This window comes from Macaca mulatta, chromosome 16 (assembly GCF_049350105.2).
Source record: "Macaca mulatta isolate MMU2019108-1 chromosome 16, T2T-MMU8v2.0, whole genome shotgun sequence".
NCBI classification, from domain to species: Eukaryota; Metazoa; Chordata; class Mammalia; order Primates; family Cercopithecidae; genus Macaca; species Macaca mulatta.
This window is the reverse complement of record NC_133421.1, coordinates 37,713,625-37,734,422: the sequence shown is the minus strand read 5'-3', so window position 1 is coordinate 37,734,422 and position 20,798 is coordinate 37,713,625. Positions and strand designations below refer to the sequence as shown.

Sequence of the window (20,798 nt, the reverse complement as noted above, 5' to 3'; positions counted from 1 at the left end):
TGAAACTGGCTTCTCCAAGGATAGGGGCTGTAAGTATGTCTGACTTTGTCTGGACAGGGCTTGGGGTCTCTGGGATTGAAGAGCCCCTTCTTCCTTCTCTCTGGGCTCTCAATCCTAATTCAGTCACTGTAGCTCAGACACACACCCCACCCCCTGGCTTCTGAGTCAGCAGTGAACCCCACAGTTCCTACCACTTGCCATAGTGCTTGAAAACATACCTTAATGATGCCAGACTGCTCTGTTTCAGTGCAAATATCTTTGTGATGGGGTAATCCCTTCAGTGTCGCCACCAAGGATGTCCTTCAGCTCAGGTGACCACAAAGCCTCTCACAACCAGGCCCCAGCCTACTCCAGCCCTTTCTCCTACGTCCCAGCAGGGACTCTGCTCGAGCAGAACCAGGCTTCTCACTGACTCCAGACTAGCTTGCGTTTTCCACCACTGTGCCTCTGCATAAACCACACTCCCCAACTTTGAATGTCTTCCCTCTCCCTCTCCACTGAATCATAAAACGTATTTGGGCCAGGGGCAGTGGTTCATGCCTGTAATCCCAGTCCTTTGGGAGGCCAAAGAGAGAGGATCACTTGAGCCCAGGAGTTCGAGACTAGCCTGGACAACATAGGGAGACCTCATCTCTACAAAAAAGTAAAAAATTAGCCGGGCATGTTAGTGCACACCTGTGGTCCCAGTTATTCAGGAGGCTGAGATGGGAGAATCACTTCAGCCCAGGAGGTCGAGGCTGCAGTGAGCCCTGATCACACCACTGTATCCCAGCCTGGAAAACACAGTGAGACCCTGTCTCAAAAATTAATTAATTAATTTTTAAAAACATATTCAACTTGGTTTCACCCATTCATTGTGTGAAGATATCGCTGACCTTGCCTCATCCCCAAAAGAAACAATTGTCCTCTTCTTCATTATCTCACAGCACTCATTTGGCACCAATGACCGGCCTTGGGCTTTAGACACTCCTCATCCCCGTCGCTTAGTCACAAATATTTATTGAACATCTACTATGTGCCAGCCACTGAGCTAGATTGTGGGTAGATGAGACAGAGGTGGTCTGTGCCTTCGCAAAGTCAACAACTAGTAGAGAAGACAGACAATTAAGCAAGCAATTACACAGACAGGGGAAGCCCAGGGTTCTCTGGGAGCAAAAAGCCAGGTGGGGGACGCAGAGAACAGGAAAAGTGAGAGCAGTGAGGGGAGCCTTGAAAATCCACCCAGAATGCCACTTTCTAAGGTGCCTATGAACTGAGTAGACTATAAGCCTGCCAGCCCTGTATACAGCTGATTGTCCCCTTGGGCATTTTATTGTTCTCAATTTGTAGGTAATATCAAGGTCGGGTTAGGACAAGTCCCTTGGAGGGCATGACAGAGGGCACCTGACAAAAGCTCTGCTGTTTCCCAGTTTGGCCTAGGCTCTGCCTCAACCTGCCTAGGAACCCACTGCACAAAGGCTATGTTGACTGCCTTTAGGAGGGAGGGACAGCCCTGGTGCATTGTCATGCCCATCATGCAGTACAAGCCCATCTTCTGAGCTCAAGGTGCAGTGCTGTATTCTGGGACTTGTAGTCTCTATTAGACCCTCTAGGTTAGTTCAGGCCATAGGGAAGGTGATATGGCAAGTTCCAGGATGTCTTCTCTTCTCCTTCTTTATATGCATAGTGCCCAGCGCATTAAGGAGCCCTGTTGCTAAAAGAGTCAGACAAGCCTGCCACCAACTCCCCATGATCATCCTGGCATACAAGGTTCATCGCTAGGTCATGACTCACTCCCCTTGCCCAAGCTGCCTAGTCATGAGGGACCAGGAATACTAGAGGAGCCCAGGAATACTTTCAAGGAGGAAAGGAGGAATCTCATGACATTTGCCAGCATTTCCCTAAACTTCCCTCAGCCACCTCTTCTTCTACCTCTGTGCCTCTTCCCTTCCTCTGTTGGCAACTCTCTTTCTGCCTCCCGTCTTGCACCTTCTTTCCTGGTTTCCTCTCGTCACCCCTGATTCTTTCATTGACTCCTCGTTCTTCCTGCCATCCTTCTGCTACTGCCCTCCTTTTCCTTAGCTTCTCAAAACAACTGTCCAGAAATCCCAGCGTATTGCTAATTCCACATGCCATCTGCCTGCTGCCTGGGATTCTTTACAGCAGTCATCACAGCTCCCCAGAGCCCACAAGAAGAGGGTCTGGAGAGAATCCAACCAGCAGAGTTGGGAGACTCTGGCCAAGAGGACCAAAACACTAAGGAACCTGAGCAGAAATTTCACCACCTGCTTCCAGGATGAGGTCAGGAAGGGCATTGGACAATGACTGGAGTCTGGAAGCTTTGGAGAGGAGCCAAATTCATATGAAAAGAACTAAACAAGGCCAGGTGCGGTGGCTCACGCCTGTAATCCCAGCACTTTGGGAGGCTGAGGCAGGCGGATCACGAGGTTAGGAGATCAAGACCATCCTGGCTAACACGGTGAAACCCCGTCTCTACTAAAAATACAAAAAAAAAAAAATAGCCGGGCATGGTGGCAGGCGCCTGTAGTCGCAGCTACTCGGGAGGCTGAGGCAGGAGAATGGCGTGAACCCAAGAGGCGGAGCTTGCAATGAGCCGAGATCACGGCACTGCACTCCAGCCTAGGCGACAGTGCAGACTCCGTCTCAAAAAAAAAAAAAGTAAGAAAAGAAAAGAACTAAACAAAAAACTGCCCTTCTCCCAGGGACAATAGGGAGTTCAGCCCTCCTATTTCTCTACAGGGAATAATAATATCAGCCATAGGATCCTGTCCCATTGTACCCATTAAAGCTCTTCAAGTGAGCCCATTCATGAGCCCCTGCCTTTAAAGAGGAGCCTCAGGATGGCACAGTTGTGACTTCCCCCTTGCTGTCCTGTGACTCACTGGGGCTCCTCAGCCCAAGCAGGGCCCTGGAAAGTTATTTTTCCATGCCTTTAATAGTACAGCCTACTCCCCTGGGCCTCCTTCAAGTCTCTATCTAAAACAGCCGTAGGGCACAGTGGCTCACGCCTTTAATCCCAGCACTTTGGGAGGCCAAGACAAGAGGATCACTTGAGGCCAGGAGTTCAAGACCATTCTGGGCAACATAGTGAGACCTTATATCTACAAAAAATTTAAAAATTAGCCGGGCTTCGTGGCGCATGCCTGTAGTCCTAGCTACTCGAAAGGCTGAAGTGGGAGGACCTCTTGAGCCCAGGAGTTTGAGGTTACCGTGAGCTATTAATATAATTGTGCCACTGCATTTCCAGCCTAAGCAACAGAGACCCTGTCTCTAAAAACAATAAAATAAAATAAAACAGCTCTAGGAAACCCTGTCTCATGCCTATCCCATTTTCTCCACCAGTTCCAGAAACCTGGACAGAGATGGCATGGGAAGGGTCTGTACTGACTGTCATTGTGGCTTCTCTCGTCCTGCACAGGGGCCAAGGCAGAGTCCTGGAGATCCAGGGCTACGTGGGGACCCAGGATACTACCTTCAGCTGCCCACAGCTTGGCCCGGGTTGCCTCCTGCCAAGTGAAGAATATCTCCCCAAGACGCGAATGCCACTGGCTTTTAACTGTAATATCAGGATAATTAAGCTTTTCTGTGAGCACAGTTTGCTGCTGATGCAGCTGCCTGGAGCCCTGGCATTTATTGAGCACAAAGTAATAATTTATTGTCCTTTGTAAGCTCAAAAGCCATCTTCATTATCGGCCCAAGACGAAACTGCCACAAGGGCACACGAGCCTCACCAGCTGCCTCACTCTCGGATGTCTTCCCAGGTCACCCTTGATGCCCTCAGGTACCAGGATTGGGTGGAGAGGGGTGGGGAAGGTGTTGCTCTTTCTCATGGAGAATCAGAAGACAATCCACCTCCTTGGCAGGTTGTTAACGGTAGAGAGAGTGGCATGCTTGACTGGGTGTGGGCAGCGCAGAAGGACAGGGGCCGTGTGCCCACATGAGTAGGGCAGTCTCGGTGGCTCGGGAGCCTGGGTTCCTGCCCCTGGGTCTCTGCGCCTTTGCTTGAGACTTTACGGTAAGCAGCTCCTCCCGCGCCCCCGCCCCCAGCCCGGCGCGGCGATCCCCGGCGCCGACGCCAGGCGCTGGCCGTGGTGCTGATTCTGTCAGGCGCTGGCGGCGGCAGTGGCGGTGACGGCGGCGGCCCCGCTCCCTCTCCCCGGCCGGACCTGGCTCTACCCACGCACCCAAGCCCCACCAAGCCCCCCGCCCTCCCGCCGCGGTCCCAGCCCGGGGCGCGGCCGCAACCAGCACCATGCGCCCGGCAGCCCTGCTGCTTCTGCCCTCGCTGCTGGCGCTCCTAGCTCACGGTAAGGGACTCCGGCGTTCGGCGGCAGGACGGGGGCGGGAGCGGGGCCCCAGAGGTGGGAAGGGAGACCCGGTGCCCAGCTTTGGGCATCTGGCTGCCCAGTCCAAGCACCGCGCCCCGCCGGCTGCGCTGCCCCCGGCGCCGGCCAAGCCGGGCGGGGCGCGGGCTTCGCGGGCTTCGCGGGCGGGAAGCTGCCGCGGCTCCCGCCATTCGCGCCCAGCCGAGACCTCGCCTTTAATCATCTCCCCAGATCTAATGGGATTTCTCTGCTGCAATTCATCACGCCACCCACTCCCCGCATACACGCGCTCACCCGCGCGCTACCTCGCCACACTCTAGGCGTCTCAGGGCGCCGGGGCGCGTGCCGGGGGGCGCAGGTCAGTGAGTCGGGACGGTCCAGCTGGCGACCCGCGGTCCCGCTTCCCCTGCCGCCCGCCAAACTTCGCTCGACTTTGCCGCCGGTTCCGGGGCCTCTCGTGTTCTTATTGCGGGGAGACTGGGCCGGATGGCGGCCGGACCCGGGGTTGGGACCTCCCTTACCTCCCCATGCCTTGGCGCTGCCACGCCAGAGTCGGGACCTAGAGCACAATTCTAGAGAGAAACTCCGAGGGCCTGGGCCCCCTATCTAGCTCCTAGCTCTGCCCTGGGCTGCAGCAGCGGAGATCCTGGGATAGAGACTCTGTCCTCCCCAAAGTCTTTTCCTTGTACACACACAGACACACACACAGACACACACACGCATACACACACCACTGCCCCGAGCTCTGCCTTCCTGCCTGGCCCCGATCCACTCCCCACCTGCGCGGCAGATTTGTCTCTGGAGGACCTGTTCCCCACACCCTGAGAATCCCCGCGCCCCCTCTAGGAGTCTGGTCCCCAACTTCATCGGTCTGGAGTAAAGGGAAGCTTGGCAATGGTGTGAGTGGCAAGGGAGTGCTGGGGAGAGGATAGGGGTTCCGTGCCTCTGGGAAGAGTCTTGTCTGGACCTGCCGTCCCGGCTCAAACAAGCTCTCATAGAAGCTACTGGCACCCACGTCCTTCTCCCGCTGCAGCCAGTCGGCTGGTAGGGTCGTCGGCAGAACCTCACTTGGAGTTGAGACCTGCCGTCCCTTGCCATATGGTTTGAAGCGTCTGATGTGGAGAAGTGTGAGGGTGGGAGTTTTCCTGCTCGATCTTTTCAGGCCGCTGCGGAGGTCAGGGCAGCGCGGCCAGGGACAGGCTGGGCCGCTGGATGGCAGTTTTCTTCATCCAGGAAGAAAAACTGCGGCCCCAGAGACGCAGAAGCCTTTTTCTGAGCCTGTAACTCCACTTGCACACAGCCCAGTGTCCTCGCCCCACCACCCGTCTGCCCACGCTGGGTCTCCGGCAGTGCCCAGAACTTGAAACCGTGTGCTCACTTTTGGGGAGAGGGAGAGTCCTGCAAGCCCCACGCCAGGGACGGAAACCAGGAAGGAGAAGCATGAATCCCTGCCCAGCTGCCTGAGAATGTCCCTAGGAATTCCGAACCTATCTTGGGTCCTGATGGGTCCTGGCGCTGGACAGCTCCCCTGGGGCACAGGGCCCTGTCCCCTGGCAAGTAGTCAAGGCCTTGTGTGTGAGTCTGTGAGTCTGAATGTGAGAGTAATCAGGGCCCTGCATGCCTAGAGGAGCCAGTCCCAGTGTGTCTGCACTTCAGGTGGTCCAAACCTTGGGTGAGGGGTCAGCAGTGAACAGGTGTGAGGACCGTGTGAGGCCACTAGTGTGTGGGTGCAGCCTCAGCCAGAGAGCTCCCTGAAGGGCTAGAGCGAGACTATGGGAATCCAGAAGGAAGGCTGGTGTGACCAGGGATCCGACCAGCCCTGATTGGGATGTGGGTGTGGGTATTAGGAGGAGCCTGCTCACTCTGTGGCCTCAAGTCTGTGTGTCCCTGGGCAGTGTCCCTTCCCGACTATCAGGATCTCCAGTGCCCATGAGATATGTGGGGTAGGAGTCTGGCTGTTGGGAAAGACCTTTATTTTCACTCCCCAAGGGAGAAGCAGCAGCAGCCCTGAAGTGCCAAGCCTGAGGGTGAGAGGGCTGGGATGTCAGAGTTGGGTGACCAGAGGCTCCTCTCTCCTCAGCTGGGCTGGAGTTCCCAGACATTGGGATAGTGAGTCATCTCACTGAGGAGCAGCACATTTGGCCATCCCAGGGTCCCTGGGCACTTTAGCTTTGTGAAGGCAAGCCTAAAGGAGCAAAGGCCTTGGGCTATGAGCCTTTTCGGCCAGAGGAGTGCATCCCTCAGCCTTTCGGCCCTGCCACCTCTCTGATGAGGCCCTCAGAGCTTTGCTCATAGGCGGGATGCAGGCTGCAGGATGTAACCAGGCACGGCCCAGATGCCTCAGGAGGCCTGGTGTGCTGAGGCTACGGAGGTAGGGTGAGATCGTGCTGGGCCTGGCCCAACCTCACATGCTCAGTCCCCTATTCCCTTCTGCAGCCTCCAAGGCTCAATTGGCGTCAGGCACCAGGGGCGCCTTGGGTCACGGGATATCTTCCCAAGCTGTGTGGGGTGCCTGGGCGATCCAGCCACAGTGAAGGAAGAAGGCAGTGTGGAAGGGGCTGCGTATGCCGAGCCTGCTGTGTCAGTTTAATGATTTTTAATGAGCAATTACCTTTAGTCATTCTCCTAATTTCTGAATATCAATAAAGTTAATTAAACTCTGCATGTGTGAATGTGGCCTAGAGAGATTGTGAAGGTGGAAGCCACTGAGACTGGGGTAATGTTGGGTCTCGGGAATGGAGGCTGCCTCCATGGCTGTGTGACCTTGGACCTGCTGCTCCACCTCTCTGGGCTCCACTTGAGAATGTGGTGATAGAGGGAGCCTGGGGATGGCAAATCTGGGTTGCTCACTCTGCCAAGAACTGAGGGATGATGTCTGGGAGGGAAGATCCGGAGGAGAAAAGAGAGGAAGGACGACTCGGCTTCCAGGAGCTCCAGTGCTGCAAGGGTTAACAAACCAGGGCTGCCTTAACCTAAAATGGTAATTGCTGCTTCCTGCAGACTCCTTGGTAGGTGCTGGATTCTAACAGCACATCCCTGAGTCTGGGGGCTGCGGCTGAAACCAATACTAGGTCCTGCTCCTTGTCCTCAGCCTGGCACTTCAGGATCAGGAAGTGGTACTGAGGACAAGGCCCCATGGGAGATCTGAACAGTCCAGATTCTGTTCAGAACCCCAGAGGTTGACATGGCAGGCAGCAGCACACCCCTGCCCACTGGCCCCAGGCTTCTGAGGAGGCTGGAGGACCCAGAGACTGCCGTGGACAGGAGAAGCCTGAGCTGGCTTTTTGCTCCTCATAGGTCTAAGCTTGGCAGGCCCTGGCAGCCTTCCCGGCCTCCTCAGCAGGGTGGCAGCTTAAAATGCCTTGGGGACACTGTGGGGCACTAATGGAGAGCAAGGAGACACAAGGGCTGGGCTTAATTAGAAACTGAGCTTCCATTCCCCACCAGTACTACCACACCTGCCTAAATATGGGGGGCATATCAGAAAGCCTGCCTCCTTAGCCCCTCCATCCATCCAGTTCCAGGCCCTCCAGCTTCCTCTGCTCCTTGTCCCCACCTATCTTAGCCCTATCAAGCCCCATCTGCCAGACTGGGATCAGCTCAGGAATGCTGTGCCCCCACTTGGGCAGAGCTGTCAGGGCTCAGTATTCTACCAACCCCACCCCTACCCCCATCAAAAAAAAAAAGAAGAAAGAGAGTACAGAAAAAGGCCTATTAGGCAAGGGTTACACTAGTGAAGGGACTTCTCAGTCCAGGTAGTTAAGAGCCCAGGCTCCCATGTGATCTCACGTATACCCCTGCCCTCTCTGGCTCTCCACTCTCTGGAGCCTTCAATGTAAGATTGCCATGCCTTATAGCACAGGAGAGCCTCAAAGTTCTTGTCAAGTCATGCAGATTTCTGGGTCCCCAGCTTACTGGCTTATTCTCAGGGAGGAGGAGCCGGGTTCTATATGGAAGAGGCTTCCGGAGGAGACTATGCTGCCAGCACTGGTCTGCAGCTGGGTGGTGGGAAGCAGGCACTAGGGGGTCTCCAAGACCAATTCCAACAGGAAGCAGCAATTCTGGGAAGCCAACCCACCCAGCCAGGCCAAAGGAGTTTTAGCTTCAGTTTTCCAAATTAGCCAAGTCAAATGAACCAAGTTCTCAACAGCTTCTGGGCTCTTATCAGCCTTTCTGCCTGAAATTCCTTTCCCCTCCTGGGCCAGTCTGGCTCACTGTACCTCATGCTTCAAGTATTAGCTTAGCTGGCACTTCCTGTAATTCTTCAGTACATATTTAAGGGGCGTCTACTATATGGTTCCTCAGGGGAGCCTCGCCCGTCCTCCAGCCTGGGTCAGAGGACTCCTCTGTGCTCTCACCATTCCTTGGCTTCCCCCATCCAGGTCTCCGTCTTGCTGGGTCACAAGTCCCTGATTGCTTGATGCTCCAGCAGCAAAACTAAACTCAGCAAAGATGATCCCAAGTCTGTTTTGTTCACCCGCTATGTCTTGGGGAAGCTCTAGAAATCCTGTTCCGGAGAAGTTTAGGGTCAGTTGCTTGGTTAGAAAGGCAAGGCGGGCCTATGGCAGCTGCGACCGAATCTTGAAGCTGAGTTTGCGTAGCAAGCACGCTATTTTTACATAGATTGTATGTTAGAATTTTTTCCTTTCCTAACGTTGGCCAATTATCCCAACTGTAAATTATAGCCTTTACTTCGTTTTTTCCTTCTGCAAATTAAGCTGTCACGCCATCAGCCTGAGGTGGCTCCGGGGAAGTGTGCTGACGGCCATTCTGCATGGGCTGAAGCCTCTCCCCAGTCACCCCTTAGTGCCACCACTCCTTGTGTCCCCAGTGGCACAGAGTCTAGCACATGGCAGACATTAAATGCATGTTGAATAAATTAATGAGAGTTGCACAGGTGGATACTGGCAGAGGTAAAGCCCAGGCTTCCTGACCCCCTCCCATAACAGCCACCCTAAGCACCCACCCACTACCCCTAATTGCTGAGAGGGATGCCGCATATGGACTTGGCTGGCACTGAGAGGTAAGGGAAGGATGAATCTATGTCATCTGGCTCCACAGCCCCCTCATCCATCTCCCAGCTTCAGACACTCTCACATAGCTTACAGGGACCAACATGAATCTTTGGGAGCAGCTATGAGCCTGCATGCCCTTTAATGGAGAGGTGGAGCCCTAAGAATCATCCAGAACCATAATAATTAAGATCCACAGCTCCTAAAAGAGCAGTCCCTGGAGTATATCTACCCGTCCATCCATCCATCCATCATTCATTCATTCCATAGACATATACTGAGGTGCGAGGCCTGCCCAGAATCCCTAGGGGCCTAGCCTTCACTGGTCAAGCCTTTCACATGACTTTTCTATTTAGTACTGACAGTAAGAGATTAGTTGTTCCCATTTTACACATGGAAAAACTGAGTTTTGAAGAGATTAAGTTACTTACCCTGAGGCTGCACAGCCAATAAGTAGTAAAGCTACTCCAAAGTGTCTGCCCATTTCACAAAACCTGGCTTCAGCTAGCACTGTGTCCACTTTCCTGGTATAGGGGAGAGTTTCACTACAGGCAGATGGGAACCCAGCAGAGTATCACTATCCAAATAATAATAATAGCAACAATAATAGCAAACATTTATTTGGTACCAACTACGTGCCAGGCACCATACAAATTGCTTTGTATACATTAGCTCATTTAGTTCCCTTATCATCTCTATGAGATAGAAGTTATTATCTGTCTTTTATTAATCAAGTTGAAACCCATGTTGTCAGATAAACCCAAGACATAAACAGCTCCTCACTTTCTTCTAGCACATTTCTGATGATGATAGATGCTTCTCAGTCCTTAGTGGCAAAGGAATAAAACATCCTTTCCAACATTTGGAGGCCAGGAAAGAGCAAGGCGCTGGGAGTCAGGTTAACTATGGTCGCTGAACTGCTGGGCCAGAGCAGAGTGATTTGGGGTGGCTCTTACTCTCCAATCCTTTGAGGGCTTTGTGAATGAGAGGACCAGTCACTCCTGTCCTGGCATCCTGGGCTTCCCTACCTCTCCCCTTCAGCCTCCGCTGAGGCCCAGCCCCTAGGTGAGAAGGCCCAACCCTGCCCCAGCTTCCTTCTACCTGGCTACCTGCTGCCCAAACTGCCAGAAGTGGGAGGGGAGGATCGATGCTGCAGCCGCAGGCAGAGTGTTGTTGGCCATTGATTGTTGGGATTTCTCCGCGGGTTCCAGAGCAAACAAACCTGCGGCTTTTCCAACAACAATCCACAAACCTGCCGATTCTCCAACAACAATCCGGGTCTCTGGGTCTCAGGCTGCAGAGCCTGCAGCCTTGCTGGCAGGCAGTCTGGCAGGAGGGAGGGGGTGGGGTGGGAAGTCCTGGCTGGGCCCATCTGGAACAAGGGGCTCTGCCAGGAGATGAGCAGGGACTGAATGAAGGGGTCAGTGGGGAGATGCCGTGAGGATGCTAGGGTGAATCCTAGACCCTGTGCGTGCCTTGTTTCACTCATCCCCTACAGTTTTGCTCAGCCATTTTTTCATACCTGGAATGCCATCCTGGGTTCTTCTGCTTATTTCAATTCTCCCACCCCCTCTTTTCCTGATCACCCAGCCCGGACGGCTCTCTCTGTTTCCCAAACACCAACAGAACTTAGCTTGTCCATCCTCCATCCATCCATCCATCCAGTCTCCATTCAACAACCCTCTATTCAACACCTACCAGGTGCTTTGATAGGCAGGAATACAACATAATCCCTCCCCTTAAGGAACTCAGTTTAGAGTGGAGCTGCCTTTTTAATGAGCTCAGTTGTGACTCTCTTTCCAGTTAGACTAGCAACCCTCTGATTTTAATAGAATGAGATACAGATGAAATGACAAACAGCATCTATATGATCCAACTACTCTGGCCTCCAGAAGGACAGGAGACTCCTGGCCAGGAACTGCTCAAGGCCTCAGTTTCTCATTTGTAGCAAAAGAGTTTGTCTCTGGGGTCCCTGGGCCAATCCATGATGGGTGCCCTTCATCAAAACCCTTCCTATCTCTGGCGGGTCAGATGTGCCCCTGAAGAGCAGGTACAGGGCTTCTCCTGCCACTGGACAGCTCTGGCTGTTGGACGACCCTCCTCTCAAGGGGTGGGGGGACTTCTGGTTTCTTCCCAGTCACCAGCCCCCTGATTTCCTTTGATCCTGATGCCGTTCCATTAAAGAGCTGGAACAAGGACAAGCATCATGAATTTGTGGTGGGGAAAGAAGGGGGACACCCGCTACTTGGATTCTGCAGCACCAAATCGCATGTGCTGCAGAATCTCTCCTCACCATGCCCTCCTTCCCATGCCCTCCCTCCCTATCCCTGGGTCCCCCGGGCCAGCCAGAACGTTGACACTGTGGCATCAACTTTGGCATCTCTCTCAGTCTCTCCATCCCCCCTCCCAACACGCTCTTCTCTCTACCCTCAAGCCCCTCCCTCTAACTGGTCGAGAGTCTGGTAGGACAGAACTTGGGGTCACAGTGGAAAAATGCCTAAACCACTGAGTGCCCCCTATGCTCATGGGCATGTGTTTTACCCCCTCTTTGCTCGTGGCTCCTTGTTAAAGACACCAAAGCGGACACTTCTCCTCCCCACTTCCAACCCCATCCCTCCTCCCTCCCCATAGCTTCTCCCTCCCTCCCTCCTTCCCTCCCTCCCTTCCTCCCAGCTCAGCAGCTGAGTCCCAACTCCTTTGTCCCCCAGGCAGCCACCTGCTGAGTGTCTGGCCTGGGTCCCACCAGCCAGCAGGTGCCTAAGGAGTCCCAGAGCCTGGGGTTGGGGGCAGGGTGGCATCAGGCAGTGTGGGGAGCCAAGTTCTGCTCAAGGAGGAGGGAGGAGTCTTAAAAGAAGAACATAAGAGGAAGAAGCCTGGTCAGGGAGTCAGGACTGCAGGGTTTACACCCAGTGCTGGGTTTTGCTGGCTGGGTGACCTTGGGCAAGTTGTGTCACACCCCTATGCCTCAGTTTCCTTGAGAATTCATGATGCCTGTCCTTGCCCCACCTCTTTTGTGGAGCAGCCTCAAGATCAAAGGAAATCAGGGTGGGGGGATGATTACTGGGAAGAAACCACAAGAACTCTTGAGAGGAGGCCCCTCAAACAGCCAGAGATGTCCATCACCAGGAGAGGCTGATTTGTCAGGCATCCCTGCAGGGCCTAAATCATACAACCCAGGAGTCCAGGGCTGGACCGCTGAGGCAGGGGTGGGGGTGAGCACCAGTTGGTTCGGGTCTGTCCAAAAAGGTGGGACTAGCAATGCAGAGGGACCAAGGTCAGGGTGCTTCTGAGGCCTTCGCCCTGGCTTGCTGCTCTGATGGACATTGTCTTAGACATTGTTTACCGCTAGCAGAGAGATATGCTGGTGATTTGAAACCTCTGGTCCAGCAGCTGGCAGGCCCCTCCTGTCATGAAGCCCTATTTTCTGGCTGGTTAGAGGAAAGGTAAGAGATGGAGTCAATTTTGTGGACCAAAGAGCCCCTGGCAAAAGGGGCATCTCTGGGCAAAGGTGTGAAGGTGGGATCAAACAAGGCATGTATGAGAGCGGTCGTCCATGCATTTACTTCTCTAGATCCCCTTGACCCCCTTCCCTCACTTCCCACCCATCTCCTGGCAGAGCCCCAGTCCTGCCCTACTGGGTCCAATCACTTCTTTCCCATGCCTCCCTCTGCCTGCCAGCCAGGCTAGAAAGAGCCTGTTGCTCAGGTCGAGTGATGCCCCTGAGGCGACAGCCACTTGGTGTCCTAATTCTGGTCTGTGCTGTAATTCTATCTCTGATGCTGCCTCTGGTGACCCCTGGTCCTTTCCTACACAGAGCCGCACACACAGGAGACTGAAAGAGACAAGGGAGGTGGGCTTAGCCTTCTCAACTCAAAGTGTCCACACACCCAGCTCTGCAGGGTCCTTGGAGGTCAAAACAAGGTGGAGGCAAGGGACAGGCCTGAGTGGCTGGGGGCCGTGCAGCTGGGATCATCTGGTGTTCCTGAGGTTCTGGGGAGAGGAAGCCCCAGATGTGCTGGTAGCCATGTCTACGTGCATTTCTGCCTGGCTTGTTCACCTGTCCTTGAGTGTCTGTGTCCATATATCCCTGCATGTCTGTGCCCTCTGTCCCTGCATCCTAGGACTGTGGCCTGAGTATAAGGTACAGCAGGCCCCAGCTCAGGCTGGTCTCACTCCCTCCCTGCAGCCCATTCCAGTCTCTTCCTCCCCAATCTTAGGCTCCACTGACCCCTCAAGGAGACTCATAACTGGAGCTGCTGCTGCTATTTTTAGCAGCTCTGCACCCCTCCCCTCCCCCACTCAGGTTTGCTGGGGAAGTGAAGGGCCGGGCCAGCCTCATGGGCTGGAGTGCTGGGCAGGCGGGGCCCCTTCCCCTCAGGCCCACAAGGCCTTGGAGAACAAAAGGTGCCTGGGATACCCCACAGGTGCAGGGCCCACACGCTGGGGCAGGTGAAGCTCATCCCACCTGCCTGGGGCTGGAAGAGGTCCCAGGTTGCCCTCCCTCTGCCCTGACAACCTCTCCAAATCCCTAAGGGCAGAGCCCAGGCCTCCAGTGACTCCTCCCTAGGCCGTTTGGAAATAAGGCTGGAGCTTCTGCGTCTCCCACACAGAGGCTGGGAGAGGCAGAAAGGAGCTCATAGTGTCAGGATGTGGAGAGGAGGGAGGCACGCCTGGAGGAGGTGGCTCCAGTACTGCCCTTGCACTCCCCAGCGGGGCTTCAGGCCCCTACTACAGCTCAACTCTGCCAAAAGACCACCATTAGAGCTCATTGCCTTCCACACCCTTGAGCCTTCACCCTAGGTCCCACCACCACCACTGCTACAGCTGCTCTGGAAACTCGCACCAGCTGGGAGAAGGTACGGTAGGGCAGTTCAAGGGGTCTGAACTGAGAGACCAAGGAGGGAGTCCTCTGGTCGCAGGCCATCTTTGCTTTCAAAGTCTTTTGTTCCTGCATCTGTCCTTCTGTCTGTCTCTTGAGCTTAGCAGGACAAGGATGCCCCAGGGTCTGCCTCCCAGGCCCAGCTAGACCACCTCCCACAGGTCACGTCAGCTCTCAGACCCTGTTTCTCCACCAGTGGGATGGGGAGGATTAATCAGATGGTGTAGATGATAGGGCAGCATGGAGTCTAGCACACAGCAGCTGCCCAGAAACCTTAGTGCTCTCTCCAGGCCCTCTTCTCACACTTCCATCCCCTACTCCTATTCCTCACCTCATGCACCCCTGCCACCACATACACGCACACACACAGAGACACACACACAAATATGTTCACACATCTACATACTTACACATGTGCACACACACAGACACACAAACACATACACACAGCCTAGCCCTCCAGATGCTCAGCAGAAGGAGATGAGGAGACAGGCTCCAGCGCACACAAAAAGAAAAGTGGCAAGTTGGCTGGGCGCCGTGGCTCACGCGTGTAATCCCAGCACTTTGGGAGGCCGAGGCGAGCGGATCACAAGGTCAGGAGATCGAGACCATCCTGGCTAACACGGTGAAACCCTGCCTCTACTAAAAAATACAAAAATTAGCCAGGCTCAGTGGCGGATGCCTGTAGTCCCAGAACTTTGGGAGGCTGAGGCGGGTGGATCATGAGGTCACGAAATCGAGACCATCCTGGCTAACACGGTGAAATCCCGTCTCTAATAAAAATACAAAAATTAGCCAGGCGCGATGGCAGGCACCTATAATCCCAGCTACTCGGGAGGCTGAGGCAAGAGAATCGCTTGAACCCGGGCGGCAGAGGTTGCAGTGAGCCAAGATTATGCCACTGCACTCCAGCCTGGGAGACAGAGTGAGACTCCGTCTCAAAAAAGGAAAAAACAACAACAACAAAACAAAAAACAAAAGTCAGTAACCAAGTACTGTATGAAAAACTGGCCAGGCCCAGAGAGGCCGGGCAACCCCAAGGTCGCATAGCCTGTCAGTGGCAGAGCTCCCTCCATGCTCAAGGCCTTCTAATAAGGCCTCACCAGGCTCCTCAGCTTCCATAGCTAAGAATAGACACGCTAGGGACCTCCAGGGTAGTGAGTGGCCAGAACTCACCTCAGCATCAGGGTAGCCCAGGGGTCTGGGCTCACAGCCCCTTCATTTACAGCCAAGCTCTCCAACTTCATCTCCTCCCAGAAGCAGCAGACAAAAGTAACCACAGGGCAAAGGTCACGAAGTCAGGGAGGTAACTTTGGTCCTGGTGCACAAAACAAGCCCCTTCATCTGACCCAAAGGCCACAGAGGCTTGGGGCTGCCAGGCTGGTGATTCAGCTCAGAAGTGGACACATGTGCTGGAACAGCCTCAGTGGTGTTGCCTTTTGAACCTCAGGACAGAGGCTGGGAGGGGGCAGTAGTCCACAGATGCTGGCCAGAAGGAACCTGCTCTCCAGCCCTGGCATCTCATTGCCCTGTCTTGATGGGCTCTATGGCTAGGCAGGACTGTCTTTGGTGGGTATGTGGAGCCAGGCAGCAGGGCAAAGGATGGAGGGGATGCTATTCCTCCCTAGATCAACCCTTGTCCCCCAACTTTACCACTGCACTGGACAGACCCTGATACTGGCTCCAGGGAGAATGCAGTTCCTGCCTCCACATCCTTCCTTGTCCCAGCTGACACTTCGAAGATTTTCCACTCAGAGAAATATGGCCTCTGCTGCTCATATGGTGGTGGTAGAAGTGTCTGGCACAGGGGGAGGGCTGTGAGCCGAGCACCCAGCTCAGGGCCACATACCTCTGCCCACTTGCTCCACGCCCCCACCTTGGGGCCAGTGGGTAGCTCCTCATTCTCTGCCTGCTAACGTAGCAGGTAGGAGAAGGGGCCTGGGGCTAGCAGATGGACAGGAGGAGCTGATGGACAGAAACCCCTCCAGGGAGAGAATGAAGCCCAGTTCCCAGCTCCAGCCCTACCTAGGACTCTGCCCTGGCCACACTCCTGGGAGCTGGCATAAGCAGGGTGAGGTACAGCAGATTGGTTATTTATCAGACTGGTGAGGGGGTGATGCCAAGACAATTCCTTCCATCCTACCCCAGGGGCCGGGGTCAACTCCTGCCCCTACCTCAAGGTCAGTCCCTCCCTCTCAACTAACCCCCACTCCAGGCCCCCAGCTCTGGTGCCACCTGCCCAGTCTGAGGAACTGTGGGCAGGCAGGGCTGGGGTCCCCAGGGCCAGCAGGCAGACAGGAGAGCGGAGCACAGGGCTGCAGGGGAAGGTGTAGAGTGCAGCAGGTGACACAGGAGCAGAGGCCTCATTCCTCACCTCTCCAGCCCCCAACTCTGCAGTGGCAAGACCATATTAGATTGTAAATTGGAAAGCAGAGAACGTGGCAGTTAGCTGGGAGCTCCCTCTCCTCTGGGCCCCTGGTCACAGCCTCATGGGAGGGAGGGGACACTGGAGCAAAGAGGACTGGCCCAGCCGCAGCTCCGGCTAGTCTGTCCCTCCCCAACCTACCCAGAGTCTGAGACGCTGTTCAGGACAGACGGCCCTGGGGTGGGTCAGGTCAGGGCCCAAGGAGAGGGCAGAGTGAAAAGGAGGGGGCACAACAGCCACCTTGGAGAGAAATATATCCCTTCTTTTGGGGGGTAGGGACTTTCTGGGCTTGGGGACTGCTTGAAGCCAGGTCCCAGGGTGTGGCATCCTTGGGCAGGGACACTTGGTAGTGATTTGTGGCACAGGCATGTATTTGGACCTTCACATGCACATGCATTTGAACACACACACACACACACTCCAGGGCTCGTGCACACATGCTCATACAAAGCAGTAGTCAAGGCAGTAGACATTTTCATCCCAGGCTATGGAATAGGCAGACTTCAGTTCAAACTCTTTATTTGCCACTTTCCTCTGTGTGAACTAGGAGGATTCACTTTGCCTCTCAGCCTCAGTTTCTTCATAGGCCAAGCATAAACTATTGATTCCAAGCACAAAGGGCTGCCACTCTAGGTGGAAGACAGCTCTTTGTGAAGTGCATGGCTGGCCCATAGTGGGTGCTCAGTAAATGCGAGTGCCTATCCTGTGCCCGAGGCCAGGCAGCTGCTCTGGGGTAGTAGCCAGGCCAGATACTCTGCCCTCCGTGCTGCCGGCTGGGCAGTGAGGCAGGGGCAAGCCAATAGAGCGCAGCAAACGTTCCCCTGGAACACACATGTGAGGGCAAAGCACGAGGCTAAGTGTTCCTGGCTGTCCTCCACCCATAAAATCCTCCTAAACTGGCTCTGCCTGAGCTTCCAGAATTGCCCATCATACATCCAACCCTCAGAGCACCAGTGCGCGGCCAAGAAAGCAAACCTCATCGGTGGATGACAAGAATCCTCCCTGAGGAATGAGTGGCTGCTACACCCAGCTCCCCGAGGCCTTTCCAAAAAACCCAAAGAAGTCCAGGGCTCCTTGTCACCTCTCCCTGCCAATCCCAAGTTGCAGTTTTCCTGGACCCAAAAGAAGGGGAGCAGACACCCCATCTTTTTTTTTTTTTTTTTTTTGAGACGGAGTCTGGAGTCTTGCTCTGTCGCCCGGGCTGGAGTGCAGTGGCTAGATCTCAGCTCACTGCAAGCTCCGCCTCCCGGGTTTACGCCATTCTCCTGCCTCAGCCTCCCAAGTAGCTGGGACTACGGGCGCCCGCCACCTCGCCCGGCTAGTTTTTTGTGTGTTTTTTTTTTTTTTAGTAGAGATGGGGTTTCACCGTGTTAGCCAGGATGGTCTCGATCTCCTGACCTCATGATCCGCCCGTCTCGGCCTCCCAAAGTGCTGGGATTATAGGCTTGAGCCACCGCGCCCGGCCAGACACCCCATCTTAACTCTTTTCCAGGAGTCCCACCCTGGGTTCTTCCTCACTGAGAGGTGGTGAATACTGTAAGGCGGAGAAGACAGGTAGGAATATGCACTTTCCATTATGGTAGCCACTGACCACATGTGGCTATTTAAATATAAACTGGCCAGGCGCTGTGGCTAACACCTGTAATCCCAGCACTTTGGGAGGCCTAGGTGGGCCAATCACCTGAGGTCAGGAGTTCAAGACCAGCTTGGCCAACATGGTGAAACCCTGTCTCTACTACACACACCAAAAATTAGCCAGGCGTGGTGGCAGGCGCCTGTAATCCCAGCTACTCAGGAGGCTGAGGCAGGAGAACCACTTGAACCCAAGGAGCCGGAGGTTGCAGTGAGCTGAGATCGCGTCATTGCACTCTAGCCTGGGCAATAAGAAAGAAACTCTCTCTAAGAAAAAAAAAAAAGTAAACTCATTGACATGAAATAAAACTTAAAATTTAGTTTCTCATTCTCAGTGGCCACATTTTGAGTGCTCAATAGTCACATGCGGCTACTGGCTGCCATACTAGACACATGTATACAAAACATTCCCAAGCTGGACATGGTGGCATGCATCTGCAGTCCCAGCTACTCAGGAGACTAAGGCAGGAGGATTGTTTGAGCCCAGAAGTTCCAGTCTGTAACTGCCCAATGGGTTCCTTTTTGCCCACTGCCCAAATAGAACCTATTTATCAAAATAGGAGAATTGCAATAGAAAAATTATTTAATACACAAGGCCAGCTAAATGAGAGACCAAGGGCTGGGCACAGTGGCTCACACCTGTAATCCCAACACTTTGGGAGGCTGAGGCAGGCAGATCACGAGGTCAGGAGTTTGAGACCAGCCTGACCAACATGATAAAACCCCATCTCTACTAAAAATACAAAAATTAGCCAGGCTTGGTGGTGCACAGCTGTAATCCCAGCTACTCAGGAGGCTGAGGCAGGAGAATCACATGAACCTGAGAGGCAGAGGTTGCAGTGAGCCAAGATTGTGCCACTGCATTCTAGCCTGGATGACAGAGCAAGATTCTGTCTCAATAAATTAATTAATTAATTAATTAATTAATAAAGGCCAGGAGCAGTGGCTCTCGCCTGTAATCCCAGCGTTTTGGGAAGCCAAGGCAGGCAGATCACCTGAGGTCAGGAGTTTGAGATCAGCCTGGCCAACATGGTGAAACCTCATCCCTACTAAAAATACAAAAATTAGTTGGCCATGGTGGCACATGCCTGTAGCCCCAGCTACTTGGGAGGCTGAGGCAGAAAAATTGCTTGAACCCAGGAGGCAGAGGTTGCAGTGAGATGAGATCATGCCACTGCACTCTAGCCTGAGCGACAGAGTGAGATTGTCTCAAAAAAAAAAAAAGTTTTTTTAATAAACAAATAAATAAATGGGAGACCAGAGTTGTATTACTACTCAATTCAGCCTCCCTGGATATTTGGAGACTAGGGTCTTGGTGGTTTTTTGGTTTTTTACTATTATTATTATTATTATTATTTGGAAGTCATCTTTCAAGCCTGAAGGAAGCTAGGCTTTTTTATAGCCGGTGGTCGGGGAATGGGTGCTGCTGACTGGTTGGGGATGAAATCATAGGGGTCTGGAAAATGGTCCTCCTACACTGAGTCCACTTCTGGGTGGGGGCCGCAGGACCCAGGAGTCATGAGTCTTAAGCCAGGTGGAGCCATCTTGTCAACAGAAATGCAAAAGTCTTGCCAGTCACGGTGGCTCACACCTGTAATCCCAGCACTTTGGGAAGCTGAGGTGGGCAGACTGCTTCAGTTCAGGAGTTCTAGACCAGCCTGGGCAACATGGTGAAACTCCATTTCTATTAAAAATACAAAAACTGGTCAGGTGTGGTGGCACACGCCTGTAATCCCAGCTACTTGGGAGGCTGAGGTGGGAGAATCACCTGAGCCTGGGAGGTCAAGGCTGCAGCAAGCCAAGACCATGCCACTGCACTCCAGCCTGGGTGACAGAGTAAAGAAAAAAAGAAATGCAAAAGTCTGAAAAGACATCCAACAAACCAATCGTAGGTTCTACAATAGTGATGTCATTTATAGGAGTAATGGGGAAAGTTGCAAATCTTGTGACTTCCAGAATAATGGCTGCTAATTGTTTGACTAAGCCTACATCTCAGCAGAATTCAGGTCCCTCTCATCCTCTAACCTGGTGGTCTTTCATTCTTTTTTTTTTTTTTTTTTTTTTTGTGGGTGGCAGATGGAGTTTCACTCTTGTCAACCAAGATGGAGTGCAATGGTGCTATCTCAGCTCACTGCAACCTCCGCCTCCCAGATTCAAGTGATTCTCCTGCCTCAGCCTCCTGAGTAGCTGGGATTACAAGTGTGCACCACCACTCTCAGCTAACTTTTGTATTTTTAGTAGAAATGGGGTTTCACCATGTTGGCCAGGCTGGTCTCGAACTCCTGACCTCAGGTAATCCACCCACTTCGGCTTCTCAAAGTGCTGGAGTTACAGGCATGAGCCATCGCACCCGGCCTCTTTCATTAGTTTTTAAAAGGTGGTTTAGTTTTGGGAAAGGCTATTATCATTTAAACTGTAAACTAAATTTATCCCAAAGTTAGCTTGGCCCATACCCAGGAATGACCAAGGGCAGTCTGGAGGTTAATGGTAAGATGAGTTTGTTAGATCACATCTAAATTTCACTG

At 53.6% G+C, this 20,798-nt stretch overlaps 1 protein-coding gene across 17 annotated transcripts in view; it reads left to right on the top strand.

Annotated features, from left to right (window-relative positions):
* The first annotated feature begins 3,696 nt into the window (after positions 1–3,696).
* Positions 3,697–20,798, top strand: part of SEZ6 (seizure related 6 homolog) — a 51,079-nt gene continuing 33,977 nt past the window's right edge. For 16 of the 17 annotated variants that reach the window (XR_013406242.1, XR_013406243.1, XM_077970645.1 and 13 more), the window contains exon 1: positions 4,089–4,307. Coding sequence is in view for 15 of the 17 variants with exons in the window: in XM_077970645.1 (XP_077826771.1) it covers positions 4,253–4,307 (55 nt within the window). In the remaining 2 variants the exon portion in view is untranslated. Of the gene's footprint in view, positions 3,782–4,088; positions 4,308–20,798 lie in introns of those variants that run through there. The other variant, XM_077970640.1, reaches the window with a different exon arrangement.